Source organism: Prunus dulcis, chromosome 5 (assembly GCF_902201215.1).
Source record: "Prunus dulcis chromosome 5, ALMONDv2, whole genome shotgun sequence".
Lineage (NCBI taxonomy): Eukaryota > Viridiplantae > Streptophyta > Magnoliopsida > Rosales > Rosaceae > Prunus > Prunus dulcis.
The window spans coordinates 8,630,373-8,653,552 of NC_047654.1; the positions used below are offsets into that span (position 1 = coordinate 8,630,373).

General features: G+C 41.3%; 3 protein-coding genes and 1 pseudogene across 3 annotated transcripts; all 4 read left to right on the plus strand.

Moving 5' to 3' along the window:
- The first annotated feature begins 383 nt into the window (after nucleotides 1-383).
- On the plus strand, nucleotides 384-2,573 carry LOC117628752 (subtilisin-like protease SBT1.7). Its single transcript, XM_034361267.1, has one exon. It carries the CDS (start codon nucleotides 399-401, stop codon nucleotides 2,571-2,573), a length of 2,175 nt encoding a protein of 724 aa, XP_034217158.1. The 5' UTR covers nucleotides 384-398.
- A 1,648-nt stretch (nucleotides 2,574-4,221) lies between these two features.
- Nucleotides 4,222-6,477, plus strand: LOC117628971 (subtilisin-like protease SBT1.7). The gene has a single exon (XM_034361507.1). It carries the CDS (start codon nucleotides 4,222-4,224, stop codon nucleotides 6,475-6,477), a length of 2,256 nt encoding a protein of 751 aa, XP_034217398.1.
- Nucleotides 6,478-14,094: 7,617 nt separating this feature from the next.
- On the plus strand, nucleotides 14,095-15,196 carry LOC117628972 (annotated as a pseudogene).
- A 5,394-nt stretch (nucleotides 15,197-20,590) lies between these two features.
- LOC117628973 (subtilisin-like protease SBT1.2) lies at nucleotides 20,591-22,855 on the plus strand. The gene has a single exon (XM_034361509.1). The coding sequence runs from the start codon at nucleotides 20,591-20,593 to the stop codon at nucleotides 22,853-22,855; it is 2,265 nt and encodes a 754-aa protein (XP_034217400.1).
- The last annotated feature ends 325 nt before the right edge of the window (nucleotides 22,856-23,180 follow it).

The following is a 23,180-nucleotide window of genomic DNA, read 5'->3' on the forward strand; positions in this document are numbered from 1 at the left end:
CAAGTCCTGTTTTTTAATTCCAAATGTGCCGCAATTTAGACTCTTATGCCCAGCCTCATTTGGCAGCCCCTTAATCAACCAAGTCACAACAAGCATACTTTCACAACCTTGAAATCGCCATCATCGGTACAAGAAATGCCGGCGAATGTTCCTTCAAACCCCACATTTCACCTCCATCTCTTGCTGTCTACTATATATAGGAGCTCAAATGGTAGACTAACACAAGCCACTTGCACTTTGAGGTTCTTCTTCATCAAAAGATGGAGAACAAAAAGTTTTTAGCTTTCCAGATAATATATCTTCTTGGCTTAAGTTTCGTGTTGTATTTATCAGTAGCAGTTGCCAATGAAGAGGCAGTGCTGGAACCGCTAGCTGAGACAGATGAGGAGCAGAATAACATGCAAACTTATATTGTTTGGGTGAAGAAGCCAGTCCAGAAATACTTTTTCTCAAAATCTCAAGAAGATTTAGAGAGTTGGTATCACACATTTTTGCCCACAACTATAGCAAGCTCAAACCAGTTGAAGAAGCCACGAATAGTTCACGCATACCGCAACGTGGCCACTGGGTTTGCAGCAAAATTGACGCCAGAGGAAGTAAAGGCAATGGAAAAGAAAGAAGGGTTTTTGTCCGCTCATCCAGAGCAAATTCTGCCTTTGCATACTACTCATAGTCCTAACTTCTTGGGGCTGCACCAAGGATTGGGAGTTTGGAAGGGATCAAACTATGGTGAAGGTGTGATCATTGGAGTTCTGGATACTGGGATATCACCTGATCATCCTTCATTTAGTGATGAAGGAGTAGCCCCTCCTCCAGCTAAATGGAAAGGCAAGTGCGACTTCAATGGAACAGTTTGCAATAATAAGCTTATTGGTGCAAGAAATTTCCAAGGTGGCCAAACTACGGGAGGCCCTCCAGTTGACGATGAAGGTCATGGCACCCACACATCCAGCACAGCTGCAGGAAATTTTGTGAAAGGTGCCAATGTGTTTGGAATGGCCAATGGCACAGCGTCTGGCATGGCACCTTATGCTCACCTGGCAATTTACAAGGTCTGTTCTGAGGAGGGTTGTGCTGAAGGTGACATCTTAGCTGCTCTTGATACTGCCGTGGAAGATGGTGTGGACGTGCTCTCCCTTTCGCTCGGAGGTGCCTCAGTTCCTTTTTATGCTGATGGGATTGCAATTGGTGCATTTGGAGCAATACAAAAGGGGATTTTTGTCAGTTGTTCAGCTGGAAATTCGGGTCCTTTCTATGCTTCTTTAGCAAATGAGGCACCCTGGATTCTCACAGTTGGAGCAAGCACCATTGACAGAAGCATAAAAGCGGCAGCATTGCTTGGAAATGGAGCAGAATATGATGGTGAATCATTATTCCAGCCAAAAGATTTTAGTTCAAAATTATTACCTCTTGTTTATGCAGGCGCAAATGGAAAACAATCATCAGCATTCTGTGATGCTGGATCACTTGGAAATGTTGAAGGGGCAATAGTGTTGTGTGAGAGAGGTGGAGGAGTAGCAAGAATTGACAAAGGGGCAGAAGTGAAAAGAGCTGGTGGAGCTGCCATGATTCTCGTGAATGCAGAGACTGATGGTGATAGCACCTTAGCTGACCCTCATGTACTTCCCGCAACACACGTGGGTTATGTTGCAGGTGTTAAAATCAAAGCCTATCTGAATTCCACCTCAAGTCCTGCAGCCACAATCTTGTTCAAAGGAACTGTCATTGGAGACGGACTTGCTCCCAAGATTACTTCCTTTTCATCAAGAGGACCAAGCATTGCAAGCACAGGAATTTTGAAACCTGACATCATTGGTCCCGGTGTTAGCATCCTAGCAGCATGGCCTGTTTCGGTGGACAATGGCACAGAAGGTAAGGCAACATTTAACATGGTTTCGGGCACCTCAATGTCCTGCCCCCACCTAAGCGGCATTGCAGCCTTGCTCAAGAGTTCCCACCCAGACTGGTCACCAGCTGCGATCAAGTCCGCAATCATGACGACTGCTGAAGTACATAACCTTGAAGGAAAGCCAATTGTAGACGAAACACTTAAGCCAGCAGACATCTTTGCCACTGGTGCAGGCCATGTTAACCCTTCAAAAGCAAATGACCCTGGGCTCATCTATGACACAAAACCAGAGGATTACATTCCTTACTTGTGTGGTTTGAATTACACAGACGAACAGATACAGGTCATCACCCAACAAAGAGTGAACTGCTCTCAAGTAGAAGCCATACCAGAAGCACAGCTAAACTATCCTTCATTCTCTATTATAGTAGGGTCGTCCGAAGACTCTAAATCTCAGTATTATACAAGGACCGTCAAGAATGTTGGCCCGGCTAATTCAACTTACAACTTGGATCTTTTTGTGCCACAGAACATGGGCATGAGTGTGAACCCTGAGGTGCTTAAATTCACAGAGGTTAACCAGGAGATTACATTCGAAGCGGAGTTTTTCGCAGAAGACAGTGCTGGGAAGGATGGTGTACCATTTGCTCAGGGATATTTGAGATGGGTTTCTGATCAGCATTCTGTTACTAGCCCAATATCTGTTATCTTTGCCAGCAAGTGAAATTAAAATAGGATCCCAGTAGAAGTTGTCACAAGCTTGCAGAGAATAACAGAAACAACTCAAGCCCAAAATAAGTGCAACTCCAGTGGTGTAATTGAATTGAAGTCCTAGAAGATTTGATATTTTTCTTGGAAGCCCTCCAAACCAATGTCTCCTCTGCTTGTGCAGCATTGTGATTGTGAGGTCAACCATGTCTTACATGATGTTTCAGCAATAATATGAAATTGACAGCAAAAAAAAAAAGGATTGTTTGTTGTTTATCAATTTTTCCATATAGAGCTTTAGCTAGCTTTGTGTGAAGCTCTACTATATTAATGAGATTAACTTTTATTAACTTTTTCTTTTCTTCATTTTTGATGAATGGCATTAACTATAGGCTTTTACGGTAGAAACTAGAAACTGCAAATTTGGGCATTGTGTACAAATTTGTAGGCACTTCAATTCAAGTCAAGTTTGCAAGTTTAAGATGATACATACCTTGAAGCTGAGGTCCAGTCGGTGTGTGCGGTGGACAGAAGAGAAGCCAACCCAGAAGCTGATATGATTGCTTGGCTTGGTGGAAGGAAAATGTAAGTCTTCAGTGTAGAATTTGGGTTTCAGAACCCCATCTTCCTTAATGCAGGGCCTCTCTCTCTCTCTTCGGCTTCGCAGCAGGTTCACATACACTATGAAATTAGAGAGCAATTGGTTAAATTATGATAAATATGTAATTCCTATATTACTCTTGACCAATCCACTCCAAACCGAGCCACTAAACGTCACCTAAGGGTATACATTTGTTGATCGAAGGAGGAGATTTGAACATGAAACTTCTTATAATATTGAAGGATAAAAAGCACTACACTAACACGTAGTTCACTTGACCCAAAAAAAACATGTAGTTCATATAACAATGGTATACTTGGAACTTAAATGTAATAATTCACAACATATATTTTTTTCTAGCAAAATGAGTTTTCTTAATAACCCTGTTAGTGTAAATAACTCTTTATATAATCCCAATTATATTGCCATTTGAACACTATTAACTGGTGCGGATGATAACTTCAGTACATTATTAAAAAAAAAAAATTAAAAAAATTAACCACTTACGTGACCTATGTCAATGGTTTGACTCTTGCAGTGAGCTCAAATATGTAAGTTAAAAATATTGGCCTGCTTATTTGATAATTCATTTTGACATTATCAATTTTTTCCCTGCTGGAGACATTCTCAACTTGTATCAGCAGCAAGCTCCAAAACTATGTACCAAGAGCAACAACGAATTTTAACAAGAATGATAAAAATAAAATAAAACAAAAGTTGGAACCAAATTGCTAGTAAATCTAGTGTAAGTTATAACATAAAGCCTATCGCCAGTTTGGTGTAAGTAACTATGGATTTGCGAGCATTACCAAGTCTTGTATATTAATTCCATAACTCCAGCACAGGTTTTGGACTGTTATGTCAAGGACAATTTGGCAGCGCTTTAATTTAACCAAGTCACAACAAGCCAACCTTCACCTTCAATCTGTACAAGAAATGCAGGCTTTTTCCAGCTCGATCTCTTGCTATTTTCTATATATAATTGCTTCAGTGGTAGACAAACACAGAGCACTTGTACTCCCAAGTTCTTCTTGATCAAAAGATGGAGAACAAAAAGTGTGTGATGTTGCAGATTATATATCTTCTTGGCTTCAGTGTCATGTTTTATTTATCAGTAGCAGTTGCTGCGGAGACAGATGAGGGCAAAAGTAGCATGCAAACTTACATTGTTTGGGTGAAAAGGCCAGTCCAGAACTTGTATTTTGCAAAATCTCATGAAGATTTAGAGAGCTGGTATCACACATTTTTGCCGGACACTATTGCAAACTCAAACGAGCCGACAAAGTCAAGAATGGTTCATACATACCGCAATGTGGCCACTGGATTTGCAGCAAAACTGACGCCAGAGGAAGTAAAGGCAATGGAACAGAAAGAAGGGTTTGTGTCTGCTCATCCAGAGAGGATTCTGCCTTTGCACACTACTCATAGTCCTAACTTCTTGGGGTTGCAGCAAGGATTGGGAGTCTGGAAAGGAGCAAATTACGGTGAAGGTGTGATAATTGGAGTTTTGGATACAGGGATCGGACCGGATCATCCTTCATTTAGTGATGAAGGAGTACCGCCTCCTCCAGCTAAATGGAAAGGTAAGTGCAACTTCGATGGAACATTGTGCAATAACAAGCTTATTGGTGCAAGAAATTTCCAAAGCGGAAAAACTACAGGAGGCCCTCCAGTTGATGACGAAGGCCATGGCACCCACACATCCAGCACAGCTGCAGGGAATTTTGTGAAAGGAGCCAATGCTTTTGGAATGGCCAATGGCACAGCGGCTGGCATGGCACCTTATGCTCATTTGGCAATGTACAAAATCTGCTCTGAGGATGGTTGTACAGAAGGTGACATTGTAGCTGCTCTAGATACTGCTGTTGAAGATGGTGTGGACGTGCTCTCCCTTTCACTTGGTGGTCCTTCATTTCCTTTCTATGAAGATGGAATTGCAGTGGGTGCATTCGGAGCAATTCAAAAAGGAATTTTTGTCAGTTGTTCAGCTGGAAATTCTGGTCCTTCCTATGAGTCTTTATCCAATGAGGCCCCATGGATTCTCACAGTAGGAGCAAGCACCATTGACAGGAGCATAAGAGCAACAGCCTTGCTTGGAGATCATGGAGAATTTGACGGCGTATCTTTGTTCCAGCCTAAAGATTTTAATTCAACATTGTTACCTCTTGTTTATCCTGGTGCAAATGGCAACCCATCATCAGCTTTATGCAGTCCAGGATCCCTTGAAAATCTTGAAGGTAAAATAGTGGTGTGCGAAGGAGGAAGAGGAAGAGTTGCCAAAGGGGAAGAAGTGAAAAGAGCTGGTGGTGCTGCCATGATTCTTGTGAACCAAGCGATAGATGGCTATAGCGTCTTAGCTGACGCTCATGTCCTCCCTGCAACACATGTGAGTTATAAGGCAGGTTTGAATATCAAAGCCTTCATAAACTCAACCTCAACACCTACAGCCACAATCTTGTTTAAAGGCACTGTCATCGGAGATCCACTTGCTCCCAAGGTTGCTTCCTTCTCATCAAGAGGACCAAGCACTACATGCCCTGGAATTTTGAAGCCTGACATCATTGGTCCCGGTGTTAGCATCCAAGCTGCATGGCCTGTGTCTGTAGACAATGGAACAGAAGGCAAGGCAACATTTAACATGGTTTCAGGTACCTCAATGTCATGCCCTCACTTAAGTGGCATTGCAGCCTTGCTCAAAACCTCCCACCCTGACTGGTCACCAGCTGCCATTAAGTCAGCAATCATGACAACCGCTGAAGTAGAAAACCTCGCAGGCTCTGCCATTGTTGACCAAACACTTTTTCCAGCGGATATCTTTGCCCTTGGTGCAGGCCATGTTAACCCTTCAAAAGCAAATGACCCGGGGCTCATCTACGACATACAACCAGAGGATTACATTCCTTACTTGTGTGGTTTGAATTACACAGACGAGCAGATACAGGTCATCACCCAACAAACAGTGAACTGCTCTCAAGTAGGAGCCGTACCAGAAGCACAGCTGAATTATCCTACATTTTCTATCAAAACAGGGTCCTCAGAGACTAGGACTCAGTATTACACAAGAACGGTGACGAATGTTGGCCCCGCTAATTCAACTTACAACTTGGCTCTTGTAGTACCACCTAAAGTGGGCATGAGTGTAAATCCTCAGGTTCTCACATTCACAGAGGTTAGCCAGAAAATTACCTACCATGTCGAGTTCAACGCACACGACGATGCTGGGAAGGACGGTGTCCCATTTGCTGAGGGATATTTGAGATGGGTTTCTGATAAGCATTCTGTTACCACCCGAATAGTTGCTACCTTCAGCACTCAATGAACTTAAATTTGGGCCCAGAAGAAAATATCACAAGCTTGCAGAGAATAACAGAAGAAATTGAAACCCAAAATAAGTACTACTCCATTGGTGCCATTCTAGTCTTCAAGATTTGATCTTTAACTTGCAATCCCCTCCATAGCAATGTCTCTCTGTGTGTGTAGGATTCTGATTGTGATTGTGAGGCCAACCATTTCTTACATAATGTTTCAACCAAAAAGAAAACAGAGTTCTTTAATGTTATTTTTCCAGATAGAGCTAGTTGTGGAGGCAAGCACTAATATTAATATTTTAATGGCATCAACCAATATACAAATTCGGGCAGTGGTTTACATGGTAACTGAAAATTTGGGGATTTTCTAACCAGCCCAATAGACAAACTTTAGGTGCTTCAAGCCAAGTCTGCAAGGTTTAATAGGATACATACCTTGAATTGACAATTGGGTTTCAGAATCCAATCTTCCATAATGCAGTGTTCTGAAGACTAATGGACTTCCATGCACTCCTATGGCGTCTGCCCCATCCCATCCGTGTCTTTGGCTTCAGAGTTCAGAGTAGGGGTTAGAGTGTTTTATGTGGTAGTTGTGCTGGGTTTTTAGGAAGTGAGAATTCTTCTTGTTCTTCTTGTTCTTTCTTTTTTCGAGCCCGGGTGTACTGATTAAATATTCGGGTGAATTTGGAGTCTACTAATTTTTTCAACCAATAAATCCTGGAACCAAAGGATTCTGGAGTAGGTTATGTGATAGTCGTAAAAAGAGCCACCAACTAGTTTTTGGTACAGTAACATTTCTACTTACTAATGGAAGAAATCATAAGTTTAATCCAATGTCCGTTAGGGGAGGGTACGGACCGTTCTCATCTCAAATTGGAATCAGAATAGGCACTATTCGTTCAGTCTAATTTGCCCATAAATTGGTTCAGTTTCGGTTTTTTGGGTTTTGGACCAGAATCTTTTTTCTTATTTTTTGTTTTTTGATTTTTTTGAATTTTTTTCAATAAAACCTAACTAAAATTTTATATTTTGGGCTTAAAAATTCATAAATGGCCTAATTTCATGCAAAGGGAGGTGATTGTGCCTAGAAAAGAGAGGTGATTTGGAGTTACGTTTGGGGAAAGATTAGTTATGGGCATAGAAATTTAGCATTGGAATTAAATATTTTATTGAAAAAATAAAAATACACAGTGGTTTCAGTTTTTTCACTACAAAAACTAGAATCAGACCAAATCGATTTGGTTTGATTTTTTATCCACCCAATTTTTGTTCTTGTTTTTTGGGCTTAATTCGGCTCTATTTTCTGGTTTAAATGCCTAACCCTACTGTCTATTAACAAAACAAACCTGTAAAATAGCCTAAGGACATAAGTTTAATCATTTGGCCAATGTGGCTCGATTTTAATCGAATTTTATCATAACATAAAGACGTTTTGACCGCAAGGCGTATCTCAAATGATTAAGAATATTTACTTTTGCACATGAGGTCCTAAGTTCGATTCCTACATTCCCCAATACTGATTGTATGAACAACAAAAAAGGACTTCTTGACCCAAAAAAACACTAAGGACATCACTCGTAATAATGGTAAAAGATTAATCAATAATGAAACTCTTTATAGTTGTTTTATATAGTCTAAATGGACTCAATATACTCAACAGCACTACTTAGAGCATCTCCACCCATAAGGGCTAAATCTAGGGCAAGGGCAAGCAAGGGCTGCCACTATTCACGTGAATAGTGTCAGCCTTGCCATTTGTGGTTCCACCCATGAGGGCTAAGTCTAGGGTAAGTCTAAGGCAAATACTATTCATTGTACTTTATTTCCTATTTTTTTTTATACTTTAAACCTTTAATTTTGATAATCTTTTGTAATTAAATTTTCGGATAAGATTTTTGGTTGTCACGTGTACATTATGTTTCAGAAAAGATTTTCGGATGAGAATCTCGGTTGCCATGTGTCTTATTCCAGATAAAATTTTAGGATATTCATTATAAAAAAAATATATTATAATCTCATATTTCAGATAAGATTTTCACCCTCTAAAATTGTGCCACGTGTCCCATGTCAGATAAAAAAATTATAATCTCATATTTCAGATAAAATTTTCACCCTCTAAAATTGTGTCACGTGTTATCTCTATCTTCTGAATCCCTCTATAAAACTACCATCAACTCATACTTCTCACACCATCTCTTATCTGTTCCTTCATTTCTCAGATTTTACAAAACACATTCTACTCTCAATGTCAAACTTGAGGAGGGTGTTGGAGAGGCAACAGAAAGAAAGGGAAGAAATCCGGCGTAGACGTGCTGAAGAAGATCGGGACGCCGATGAAGAAGAGGAACAAATGCTTGCAGCAGCGGTGTGTATGCTTAATCAATCAAGGCAACACCGTCGTCCTCGTGCCCCAAATGTGGACAGACGTAGGGAGTCTCGGGGTAAGAATCTCTTGGAGGATTACTTTATCCCAAATTCGTTATATCCTGCTCATAAGTTTCGAGAGAGATATAGAATGCAGCCACATTTGTTCCAAAAAATCATGCATGATATTTGTAATTACGACACATACTTCATTCAAAAGCATGATGCTGTTGGAGTTTTGGGTCTTATCCCAGAGCAAAAACTTACAGCTGCTTTGCGGATGCTTGCTTATGGGGCATCTGCAGAGCAGGTGGATGAGATTGCAAGGATGGGAAAATCAACTATCCTAGAGTGCTTGGTGAGATTCTGTGATGCAGTGGAAAATTTGTACACGAGGGAATACCTTCACAAACCCACGCCGAGGGACCTGCAAAGGTTGCTACAAAAAGCAGAGGCTCGAGGTTTCCCAGGCATGATTGGAAGCATTGATTGCATGCACTGGCAGTGGAAGAATTGTCCTACTGCTTGGCAAGGAGAGTACGGGAATCGGAAGGGCCAAAAAAGTATAATTTTGGAGGCCATAGCTTCATTCGACTGTTGGGTTTGGCATGCCTTCTTCGGGGTTGCCGGATCTCAGAATGACCTCAATGTCCTTGGTCAATCCCCGGTGTTCGACGAGGTATTGCGAGGTCATTCCCCCCAGGTCACGTACCAAATCAACAATACCGTATACTCTGGTGCGTACTACCTTGCCGACGGACATTCGTGAAAACAATTCCGAATCCCCAATCCGAGAAGGAAAGAAGCTTTGCTTCCTTTCAAGAAGGTTACAGGAAAGACGTGGAAAGGTGTTTCGGTATCTTGCAAGCTCGTTGGGCAATTATTAGGGGTGCTGCTCGGATGCTAGATGAGGAGGTGCTGCGGAGTATTATGATGACTTGCATCATCCTCCACAACATGATTGTGGAGGATGAGTATGACTACGATGCTCCAGAGGTGTTTGAACCCGATCCCATGAACACGGCATTGACAAGAATATATGAAAGGCCGATGGGACCAAATGGACTACCAATGGAGCCCGAACCGTTAGTTCGGGATGGTCGATTCAACAACCCCATGATTGATCGTTATCAAGAAATGCAATCTTCATATGTTCACGAGAGACGTCAAGTTGACTTGATCGAGCACTTGTGGGAGATGAAAGGCAATCACAATGGATGAAGTCAAGATTAGTGCTTTGTTTGGAATTATGCTTTATTTTGTGTGTGGTGTTTTTTGGAATTATGCTTTTATTTATTATTATTATGCTTTTATGTATGGTTTGTTTTGTGTGTTGTTTGCAATAAATTAAGGTTTTTTTAATTAATCTTTGTTTTGATGCTCAAATGTTTTTAATAAATAGTCATATTATTTAATGCTTTTTTTATTTAATGAAAAGGAAACAATACAACAAATTAAAGGATAATACAACAGTACAAAAATACAACAATACAACAATACAACATATGGCAAAGGTGTTTCAATACAACCTAATGGTTTTCATCATTTAACCAATCCGTATTGCTAGGTCCGTCATCATGGAAAAGTTTTCTTCTCATCACATCCCTTCGTCTATGCTTCCAATAGGCCTTTGTTTCAGGAGACATATGGCTCGTATCCATGGCCATGATTTTCATCTCTCTATCATCCATGTCTTTTTCTTGTGCCTGCTGCTGTTGAATTGCAAATGTTTCCTCTCGTGCCTTGTCCACTTCATCTCTTTTCAAGTCTCTCTCAATTCTTAGTGAGGTGTTCTTAGCTATTTGCTCCAATAATTGTACACATTCATTGTTCAAAGTGCCCCCTCACTTGGCCTTTGCCGCCTTTCTCCCAATAGGTCTCGGCGGACGTGGGAGTGGTGACTCCATTTCCATTGGGGAGTCCAATGGTGAATCGGTTGATGGCGAATCGTGGAGCGGCGTCTCATTCAACACAACCGGCGAACCGGGGGGAATAATTTTGAATCTCAAACAATCCTTCACAACTTCCCAACATTGAAAATGCACGAAACTTTTTTTGCCTTGCCCCATGGCACCGAACCACATTTGTGCTTGTATGATCTATTAAAAATAAATAATTGGAAGTGCAAGAAAAAAAAATTATTATGCAAGAAAATATAAACTATTTTGAAATGCAAGAATAAAATTGATTATGCAAGAAAATATAGACAAATTGGAAATGCAAAAAGAAAAAAAAAAGATTATGCAAGAAAAAGAAATAGAATATGCAATAAAAAAAAATTACATTAAATTTATTAAAATGGCAATTATAAATATTTTACCTCATCGGATAGATTTTGACCGCTTCGAATGTTCTCCCTTGCTTTTGTCAAGGCATTTCTCCATTTCCCTAACTCTTTGTTTAGAAGTTTCCATCTACTAGACAAAGCCATTTCGGTCCGAATGGAACCCGCTCTTTGACAAAATTCTCCATGAATTTTGCTCCACATATGATGGAACTTCATCTCATTGCCCGCGATAGGGTCATGACTAACGTTCACCCAAGACTGACACAGCACAATATCTTCCTGAGTTCACCACGAGCCTCCGGTTTCGACAGAATATGCCATTTGTTTTTTTTTTTATACAAATGAAAAGTAGTAGAAAAATGTGAGTGGAGAGTAAAAAATATTGGAAGGAGAAGAGTTTGTATAGAGAATTGGTGTGGGAAGTGGAAAATGTGAGTACAGAGTAAAAAATATTGGATGGAGAAGAAATTGTATGAAGATTTGGTGTGGAAAGTAAATAAAATGGTTATGTATTTATAGGGAAAAAATACATAATTTTTTGGAATTTTTTTAGCCAAAAAAACGAGGACCGTCAGATTTCTGGAAAAAAAATCGATTGGAGAGGCCCGGTTGCGACAAGTGTCAAATGCCAGTTGGAGTCTGATAGGGGCGACGTCAGCGCTCGGATGCGGAAGTCAAATCTTTTTACCGTTGGCGCGTGTAATTCACGCGCCAACGGTAAAAAAAATTTGAATTACCGTGCGCTGACGTCACCGCCCTCGGGCTGAAGCCCAGGTCAAACTTGCCCTTGGGCCTGCTCGGGTTGGTGGGACCCAACAATTGCCCGGGCTCATTCTTGCGCGCTGGAGCGGGTTGGGCTCACGAGGGCAGCCTTTTGCTCGATTTTGGATAGAGTGCTGGACTTGCTCTTACATAATCACATGACCACATGTTTTAGGGTCAGCCTCACATAATCACATGATTTGAGCTTAACAAACTAGGGTCAGCCTCACCCAACCCATTTAGCCTTAGTAAAACACTTAAAACAATTTATGGTTATCTTGGGAAAATGTTTCACTATCTCATGCTCAATATAGACGATTTAAAATCATACAAAGAGTTTCTCCATCGATAAGTGTTGTGCATAGACCTCAAATCAAGTTTTTTGCATTGATTTCTTTGAAAATGCAGTACATTTTGTTGGTACAATGATATCGATTCATTATCGATGGGCACATCGACCGTCCATTCTTTATTAAAGAACGAACGTCAATTGCACAACTAGAAGCCTTCGTACCTCCCCTCCTATTACTAACATTTTGGCTACTAATATTTTAGGCAGGGTTCAGCCCAAGGCCATTCCTTGTTAGTTTAGTTTGTTGTCGGCTTAGGCCTGCCATTTAACCAAAAGAAAAAAAAGCCCCCCATCTTAATCAAGATTCTAAGTGACTTCTCTACAAACAAAAAGTAATAAGAAGTCCAAGACCATTACCAATTACCATTAATTATGCTTACCATTCTTAATAGAATTTTCTCCCCCTCTCTACTATATAATAGGGTAACTCGGGAAGACATTGAAATGCACTATTACTTGTAAGCTTCTTTGATCTTTTACAAGAACAGAAAACAAAATGTGTGTTTTGCTGTCATTTGTGGAAGTTCTTATTCTTCTAATCATCCTTTCCTTCTCAGAAATCTGTTCAACACAGGTACTAGAATCCCCATCTCCAAGTACTTTAGCAACCTACATTGTTCACCTTAAAAAGCCACATGACACAGATTTTTCAGAATTGCAAGACTTACAAAGCTGGCACCAGTCATTTTTGCCCACGGAGACAGAAACTGTGAACCCGAATCCATACCTGGTTCATTCATATCGAAATGTGGTCACCGGGTTTGCAGCAAGAATGACAGCAAAGTAGGCAAAAGCAATTGAAGAGTATAGCCAGGCGGCTATACTATTTTTCTAATTTAAAAAAAAAGACCCGCCTAACGCCTACCGCCCTCTTCGCCACGTGTCAAAACCATGCGGCTATACAATTTTTGGCACGTGGCGAACCGGCACAAGAGTATAGCCGTCTAATTTTAAAAAATTCCCGCCTGCGCCTAGCTCCTGCTTCTCCATGTGTCAGAAACAGTATACCGAGCGGCTATAATATTTTTCATTAAAAAAAAGTGGTATTGTCACGCAGCTATACTCGTTAATTATATTATATTTAAAAGGCGAATAGCTGCGCGGCTATACAATTTATAATAAAAAGGACACCACCTCGCGTTGTTCACCACGTGTCAAAAATAGTATAGCCGCGCGGCTATACTAAAAACCGTAGTATGTAGTAAAAGATTGGCGAGCTTTGATGCAGTAATTGAGGATGGTGTTGATCTGCTCAGCTTCTCCTTTGGCGCTGGTCCAATCCCATCTTTGGTAAATGATATAACGGCAATTGGTGCATTTTAGGCAATCCAAAAGGGTATCCTCGAGAGTGCTTCGCCTGGGAATCTTGGTCCATTCAATGGTACTGTGCAAAATGCAGCCCCATGGATCCTTATTGTTGGAGCAAGCTGCTGACGTGAGTCTCCTAATTAATAAAGGAGATTTACTTTCTTGATTAATTAAGAGATTTACTTTCCTATTTTTATATAGTTGATAAATCATTGTTTAATTATGAGATACTTTCCTAATTCTTTACTGTATCTAATTCCTTGTATAGCACCCTGTAAACTCTTATATATATCTCCTTATGGAGAAGAATAAAGTTAACCTAATAAAGTAAACTCTTATATATACCTCCTTGTATAGCACCCTGCACAAGCACCATTGATAGAAGTTTCAAAGCCGTGTGCGGCTTGGAAATGGAGATTAATTTGAAGGTGAATCCCTTTACTAGCCTCTTGGTTTGTTGAATCCAACAACATTGCCACCTCTTGTATACCCCACCACAAGCAACCACACATTATCTGAATTCTGCAATCGGGAACGTTGGCAAATGTCAGGGGCATGGTGAAAGGAAAGGTAGTGCTATGTCAGGGACGTGGAGGGGAAGCCGGCATTGCTAGAGGGCAGAAGTGAAGAAATATGGAGGCATGATTCTCATGAATGAAGAGCTTGATGGCTATACTATCTCGGCAGAAACTAGTGCTACCTGCAACACATGAAACTTATGCAGCAGGGGTTGCAAATCAAGGCCTATATAAATTCAACCTCAACACCAACTGCCACAATCTTATATAAAGGAACTCAAACAGGAAACTCATCTGCTCCCATTGTGCTTTCCTTTTCTTCAATAGGTCCATATGCAGCAATCCCCGGGATTCTAAAACTAGACATTATTGGACCTGGAGGAAATATTCTTGGAGCCTAGCCTTCTGACTCATCATTTTCAGTGAGTTCAAGTACCTCAGTGTCATGTCCTCATCTGACTGGTACAGCAGCCTTGCTCAAGAGCTCACACCCTGACTGGTCACCAGCTGCTATTAAGTCTGCAATGATGACAACTGCTGATGTACTAGATCGTGAAGACAAGCTTATTCTTGACTACAATTACATGCTCCAGCTGAACTCTTTGCCACTGGTGCAGGCCATGTTAACCCCTCCAAAGCAAACGATCTGGGGCTTGTCTACGACATCCAACCAGATGATTACATTCCTTATTTGTACGGTTTCAAGTACAAAGACAAAGAGGTAGAAGCAATAACACAAAAAAGCAGTGAACTGTTCAAAGATAAAAAGCATACATGAATCACAGCTGAACAACCCTTCATTTTCGATAACATTTGGATCAAGTCCGCAGGTAGTTACAAGGACAATGACTAATGTTGGCTCAGCTTCATCATATTACACTGTGAAGGTTGTTTCTCCAGAGGGAGTAAGCATTCAAGTAAAGCCTGAGGAGATTGTGTTCACCAAGCTGAAACAAACATCAAATTACAAAGTGACTTTCAGCCTAGATGATGAGGGTGATAAACATAGCAATGAAGAACACACAAAGATCACTCTCATACAGCCTCTGTCTTCTAGAAAAACAAATCAAGAGCACACAACAAAGAATAGAATTGAGCACAGTAGACTAAGTTCTAGAAAGAAAGGAGGAAATAGCTAAGCTTCATCACTACTGTACACTTGTCAATATCTCCATCTTTTCTGTAACAAACTTTAGTCTAGATATTTCCATTTCAAGTGTATATATATAGACAACTGTACAATCTCATAATTATCGAATATACAATTTCAATTCTTACAAAATCTAAATTTCTCCTTCTTCTTGCTCTTCTTTCATGGCATCACGAGCCTTCCACCTCACGGTATTCTGATTCTATGGCCTCACCTACTTTCTCTCCCTTTACTGAGGTTTCTCCTTCTCCCTCTTCCACATCTCCCTCTTCCTCCTCTTCCTCTTACTCTGCCATTCCTCCTACTCACATTGCCACGCTCTTTCCCATTAAACTTACTCGCGACAACTATATCCTCTGGAAATCTCTTCTTATTCCTATTCTCCAAAACTCATCTCTCTATGGTCTTCTTGATGGCTCTGAAACCTGCCCTTCACCCGTACACTTTCCCCTAACCAACCAAATCCAGCTTATGCAGAGTGGATTATCAAATATCGTACCTGTTAGACCTGGCTTCATGCTGCCTTATCTGACTCTGTTCTTCCGTACACTGTGGGCTCACTCCGCCAAAGCTCTCTGGGATAATCTTGAGAAACGATTTGCTGCCATCACTCGCTCCCACATCCTTCAACTCAAGGGCCAACTTCAGGCTCTGAAAAAGGGATCTGATTTCATGATGCAGTATCTCGAACGCATCAAATCTCTTGCTGATGGACTTGCTACCGCAGGTGCCCCTCTCGACGACCTTGATCTTATAGCCCATATCCTTCGCAGCTTACCTCCTGCTTATGATTCCTTTGGCACCTCCATCCTCGTTCGTGCGGTCCCTATTGACCCAGATACACTTCACGGCTTATTGGTTAGTGAAGAAATTGAAATCCTCCAACGAGAAACCCTAGCTCCCAATGATTCATCTTCCTCCTTTCAGGCCTTTTACACCACTTCACCCTCCAGACCCACTTCTTTTCATACCAAACCCAAAGGCCCATCTTCTCAACGTTTTCCCCCAAAACCACCCCTCCTCCCTACTCCTTCATTCTCTTCTCCTCGGCCCAACACCACCCCTACCTATCAACCCAACCCCTCCTTCCCACATTCACGCTACCCCCAAGACTTCAAATTCCGCTGTCAAATCTGTAACAAACTCAACCACACTGCTGTCCAATGTCGTCACCGCTCCAACTATGCTTACCAGGGTTGCTCTCCTCCACAACAATTTTCTGCCATGACTGCTACTCACCTTCCATCACCGCCATCTTCCCCCAGCTATCTTTGGTATGCTGACACCGGCGCCACCAACCATACCACTCATGACCTCAACAACCTATCTCTCAAATCTTATTATCCTGGCACTGACAAAGTGATTGTTGGCAGTGGTGAAGGTTTGGATATCACCCATACTGGCAGCTCTCTTGTATCTGCTTCTAATTCCAAATTTCAACTCCACAACATACTTCATGTTCCACATATTTCTCAGAATCTTTTATCTGTTCATCGATTTGTATCGAAGTGCATAGAACTACCTCTGGCCTTTTTCTCAGCCAAACAAAGTACACAACTGATCTTCTTTCTAAAACCGACATTCTTGATGCCAAACCATTTCCCTCTCCAGCAACCACAGCAAAATTGGCTTTAGACTCTGGTGAACTTCTTTCCAATCCCACTTCCTACAGATCTATTGTTGGCTCTCTTCAATACTTAACTTGGACCCGCCCTGATATCTCATATTCAGTCAACCAAGTCTGCCAATTTCTCCATGCTCCTACCACAACTCACCTCACTGCTGCCAAGCGAATCCTTCAATATCTCAAAACCACTCTAGATTATGGTCTACCAATTCATAAAGGCAAGCCTCATCTCACTGCCTTTTGTGATGCAGATTGGGCTGGTGATCCTAATGATCGTCGGTCTACTACTGGGTCCTGCATATTCCTAAGTGCTAATCTCATCTCTTGGTCTGCAAAAAGGCAAACCACTGTGGCTCGCTCATCAACTGAAGCTGAATATCGCGCACTAGCCACAACAACTGCTGATGTCTTGTGGATCTGTTCTCTCTTAAAAGAACTCCATGTTTTCTTGAACCATCCACCATTATTTCATTGCGACAACATCTCAGCCATTGCACTCGCTGCCAACCCCATTTTTCACTCCCGGACAAAGCACATTGAAGTGGACTATCACTTTATCTGAAATTTAGTGACCTCCATAACCATTGCCATTCAACATATTCCCTCTCATTCACAATTAGCTGACATTTTTACAAAGGGCCTCCTGCTGAACGCTTCCTCACCCTTCGATCCAAGCTCATTACTCGTCACCCTCGTCTTCGCTTGAGGGGGGATGATAAACAGAGCAATGAAGAACACACAAAGATCACTCTCATACAACCTCTGTCTTCTAGAACAACAAATCAAGAGCGCACAACAAAGAATAGAATTGAGCCCAGCAGACTAAGTTCTAGAAAGAAAGGAGGAAACAGCTAAGCTTCATCACTACTGTACACTTGTCAATATCTCCATCTTTTCTGTAACAAACTTTAGTCTAGATATTTCCATTTCAAGTGTATATATATAGACAACTGTACAATCTCATAATTATCGAATATACAATTTCAATTCTTACAAAACCTAAATTTCTCCTTCTTCTTGCTCTTCTTTCAGAGGGCTATAGTCAGAGTGCTGGCCATAAGTTATTTGCTCGAGGCTCCCTGCAATGGATTTCTGCTGAACATGGTGTTAGTAGCCCAATTTCTGTCGCATTCAAAAACGACGATAGGATGCTGCTACTCACACCTTAGAAAAGTTCAGTTTAAACTCTACAACAACCTCTATATGTATCCCAGAAACTGATATCAATATGCATGCATCCTTCTAATATAAATATGTTTTACTGTATAATTAGAAAAAATTAACAGAAGAAAAGTTCGTGTGCACTTATATCTTGACCAAGTAAAGGGGAAGCACTTGAATTTATTTAGACAGGCTGTTCTGGTTGTTCCTCTTAAGAAAGCAAATGAAATAAATCAAAAATGCCAATTGACCTTAATTGTTACTCATATTCAAATAGTATCTTATATCAGAGAACCAAGCCTTGAGTGAAGACCAAAATAGTATAGCCACCGGGCTATACTAATTTTATTAAAAATAACCCGGAGTATAGCCGGCGGCTATACTCTTTATAATTTAAAAAGGAGGCGCCCGGTTTGCCACGTGTCAAAAATAGTATACCCAGGCGGTTAATAAAAAATTACTCGCCTGGGGCTAGCGCTCGCTTTGACACGTGTCAAAACAGTATAGCCACGCGGCTATACTCGGTTTCCTTTGAGTGTTCTATTATCCAAAGCTTCCACAATTTTTAACCTCAAACTAATTACCTTTTACAAACCACTGCAACCACCATTCTCTTCTTCATCTCCACCTAAAGAAACCCTATTTTAAATAATATCAAAACTAGCATCATAAAACCACTCTGCCTCATTCTCCATATCAGATTGCTCTTTGTTTACACCATAATGAACCGAGCAGTCCCAGCCACAAAGCGACTAGCACCAAGGTAACCACGCCTTCTCCCATGCCGAAGGAAGACACACTTCCAAGGTCGAGCAGACCCAGCGTCAAAGCGACTAGCACCAAGGCAACCACGCCTTCTCCCATGCCGAAGGAAGACCCACTTCCGAGGTGCCGGACACCTGCCGAAGCTCCCAAATGCCAAACCTAATATCCATGACACGTGTCGCCACCACAACGGCTTGCACAAAGTCCCACATTGGAACTTTGTGCAAAGCTCCCACTTTCACTTCCCTATAAATAGGGAACAGTACCCAGGTAAAACAAAGAGACCATTCCCCTACTTTCACTGTTACTCTGCCAGAATTACTACCTGTAACTGACTTAGGCATCGGAGAGCCTTCGGCCGGCACCACACCGGTGTCCGAAGCTTAACGGTTGCTTCTCCTCTTTTTACCTTCTGCAGGTCTTACCAATCCATTTCACCCAAGGGCTTCAGCCCTCTTCCCAGCTGAAGACCTAGTACCTCTGATCACTAAGTTGGACTCAAATAGTGGCCGAGCCATTTTGAGCATCAACACTCTTTAACCTCAAACCATATCTTTAGAGGTCATGCTAAGACTATACTAAAAACTGGGAGCTCTGGATGAGGAGGGTAAAAAGGAAAACTACAGAAATAACAATTCAAATTTGTTTATATGAGCAGCATTGCCCTTCATATAATAATAAAAGGGGCATATACTCATGTCAAGCATATTTGATAGGTAATAAACAAACCGAAAATGTATTCTTTGACCAAAAAGAAAAATACAGCAATCACTTATATCTAATGAATATTGGTTAGATATAACTAATTTTGGAAGCACGTATTAAAGAAACTAATAAAAATCATAATTGTTACTCAGATGTTTTAAATATAATTTTAATATACCCTATATATATTTTACAAATTGATATTCTAAACTAAACTACTAAGAGGGGGATTAAGCTCGAGTTTAAGGGACCGGGGCCACCGGGCACACTATTTTCGACAAATGGCCTAACCCATATATGCTTAATATATTTCTTTTTAAACATGCATTGTTCTCTACAATTGCAAAGTGTATGAAGAACGTGATTAGTTTACATTAAAAAAAATGCCCTTAAGAAAACATTTCCAACAGCAACTTCCACAGGAGAAATTAAGCACATACAAAATATATAAAAGTCCTCGAATCTCAAAATAGATGAGAAGAGGGAAACCAGTAATTCACCAAGAAATATGGCTTCCAAATACAAAGCAATGCCTTCTCTAATGCCTATGAGATTGTTGCTGGTGCCAAAATATAACCAAACAGTAAAGGACATGGAAGTCTAAACACAATAAAAATCACACATATGGCTGATTAATGTGACACCCATTATTACACAAATATAATGGCTTGGGTTCCTTCTAGAAGAGAATAACCTGCAGATATGCTAAGAACCGTCCAGATCAAAACAAAAGGTTGAAGGAAATATGGACCCATCCTTGAACTGGTCAAACATGCAGTACCAGTGTAAAACCAAATCAAGCTTGGCAAGACAGTCGGACACATTACTAAACTCGAACTAAAGTACTAGACAAAAACCTGCACAGCATCCATGTTGCCGCCTAAGGAGAAGTAGAGTCACTAAATAAAATTCTCCATGGGACACGACGATAATAAGGCTACAATAGCATAATCTTCACTGGGAGCCGAACCATAAAGCTACAACAGATACATTTCGACACTTTTGTGAAAATGCCGGCCAATTCTCTGCTTCCTTACCCTATATATGATCCTTTCCCAACAGATAACAGAAGAACAGGCATCAGCTACTATCCCTTCTACCTCATTCTCACGGGTTTTGCTCACCATGGCTTTGATCCCTTTTCTTACTCTCATTTTCCTGTTTAGCTTCTTTTGTGTAAATGCTCAGCAAAATGACCTCTTTCCAACCACTACTAAATGGAGCAATTTGCAAACATACATTGTCCATGTAAGGAAACCAGAGGGCAGGGTTTTTGCTCAAACAGAAGACCTGAAGAGCTGGCATGAATCTTTCCTGCCGGCCATTACCACAGCAAGCTCAGATGAACAGCCACGCATGCTTTACTCGTACCAAGAAGTGATCAGTGGTTTTGCAGCTAGACTCACTCAGGAGCAAGTGAGAGCAATGAAGGAGACGGATGGCTTTGTGGCAGCACATCCCGAGAGAGTATTTCGTCGGAAAACTACACACACACCCAACTTCTTGGGGCTGCATCAACAAAAAGGTATATGGAAAGAATCCAATTTTGGGAAGGGAGTGATCATTGGAGTACTGGATGGTGGAATTGAGCCCAACCATCCTTCATTTAGTGGTGCAGGAATTCTACCTCCACCTGCAAAATGGAAAGGGAGGTGTGACTTTAACGCGTCAGACTGCAATAACAAATTAATTGGTGCAAGGGCTTTCAATCTTGCAGCTCAGGCATTGAAAGGAGATCAACCTGAGGCACCAAACGATATAGACGGACATGGGACCCACACAGCAAGTACAGCTGCTGGTGCATTTGTGCAGAATGCTGATGTGCTGGGAAATGCAAAAGGTACAGCAGTCGGGATAGCACCTTATGCTCACCTGGCAATATACAAAGTGTGCTTCGGAGAACCCTGTCCCGAGGCCGATATACTAGCTGCGCTTGAAGCGGCTGTTCAGGATGGTGTTGATGTGATCTCAATCTCTCTTGGCGAAGATTCAGTTCCATTTTTCAATGACAGTACTGCAATAGGCTCATTTGCAGCAATCCAAAAGGGAATATTTGTAAGTTGTTCAGCTGGAAATTCTGGCCCATTTAATGGCACTCTTTCTAATGAAGCCCCCTGGATTCTAACAGTTGGAGCAAGCACCATAGATAGACGTATTGTAGCCACAGCAAAGCTTGGAAATGGAGAAGAATTTGATGGCGAATCTCTCTTTCAGCCAAAAGATTTCCCTTCAACCTTGTTGCCACTTGTTTATGCTGGAGTAAACGGTAAAGCAGATTCTGCATTGTGCGCTGAAGGATCCTTGAAAGGTCTCAGTGTTAAAGGTAAGGTAGTTTTGTGTGAGCGAGGCGGGGGAATAGGAAGAATTGCCAAGGGAGAGGAAGTGAAAAATGCTGGAGGTGCTGCCATGATTCTTGTGAATGAAGAAACCGATGGCTTCAGTACATCAGCTGATGTTCATGTTCTTCCTGCAACACATGTGAGCCATGCAGCTGGACTGAAGATCAAAGCGTATATAAATTCAACAGCAACACCAACAGCAACAATATTATTCAAAGGAACTGTCATTGGAGACTCATCTACTCCTGCCGTTGCTTCCTTCTCTTCAAGAGGCCCCAGCCTGGCAAGTCCAGGTATTCTGAAACCAGACATTATTGGACCAGGCGTAAGCATTCTTGCTGCATGGCCATTCCCTGTTGACAACACCACAAATTCAAAAGTCAATTTCAACATAATTTCTGGAACTTCAATGTCATGCCCGCATCTCAGTGGCATTGCAGCTTTGCTCAAGAGCTCTCACCCTTACTGGTCACCAGCTGCCATCAAATCTGCTATAATGACTTCTGCTGATCTTCTAAATTTGGAAGGAAAACCAATTCCCGATGAAACACTTCAGCCTGCAGATGTCTTAGCCACCGGTGCAGGCCATGTCAATCCATCAAAGGCAAATGACCCAGGATTAGTATATGATATTCAACCTGATGATTATATCCCTTATCTTTGTGGCTTGGGCTACAAAGACGATGAAGTAAGTATCCTTGTGCACAGACCAATAAAGTGCTCAAAGGTATCAAGCATACCTGAAGGAGAGCTGAACTACCCTTCATTTTCCGTCACACTGGGACCATCTCAGACATTCACACGAACTCTGACAAATGTTGGTGAGGCATATTCATCTTATGCAGTCAAGGTTAACGCACCAGAAGAAGTCTATGTGAGTATCAATCCCAAAACACTTTACTTCTCAAAGGTGAACCAGAAGCTGTCGTATTCAGTGACATTCAGTCGTATTGGTTCAAGAGGCAAAGCTGGTGAATTCACTCAAGGATTTCTAACATGGGTTTCTGCTAAACACGTCGTTAGGAGTCCAATTTCTGTTAAACTCCAGTGAGTAATGGATGCATATCATATAGTGGGCACGTGGTGACTTGTAGTTTCATCAAAGTTCATGGTGCTGTATGTGATCAAACATATTTGTACCTACTCATTTCCTTACGTTTTTTCAATAACATGGCAACTATTTAAAGGAGACCACTCGGAGAATTTAAGCAAAGGACAAAAAGAAACCCTCCGACACCCAAGTTACCAGAGATAGAGAAATCCCGTTGAAGGAATAATTAAAATTAAATTAAATATAAAACGCGGTGTTTAGAAAGAAAACAATGTCACAAATATAGAAATCCCATAATCCAATGCACTTTCTCACATCTAACTCA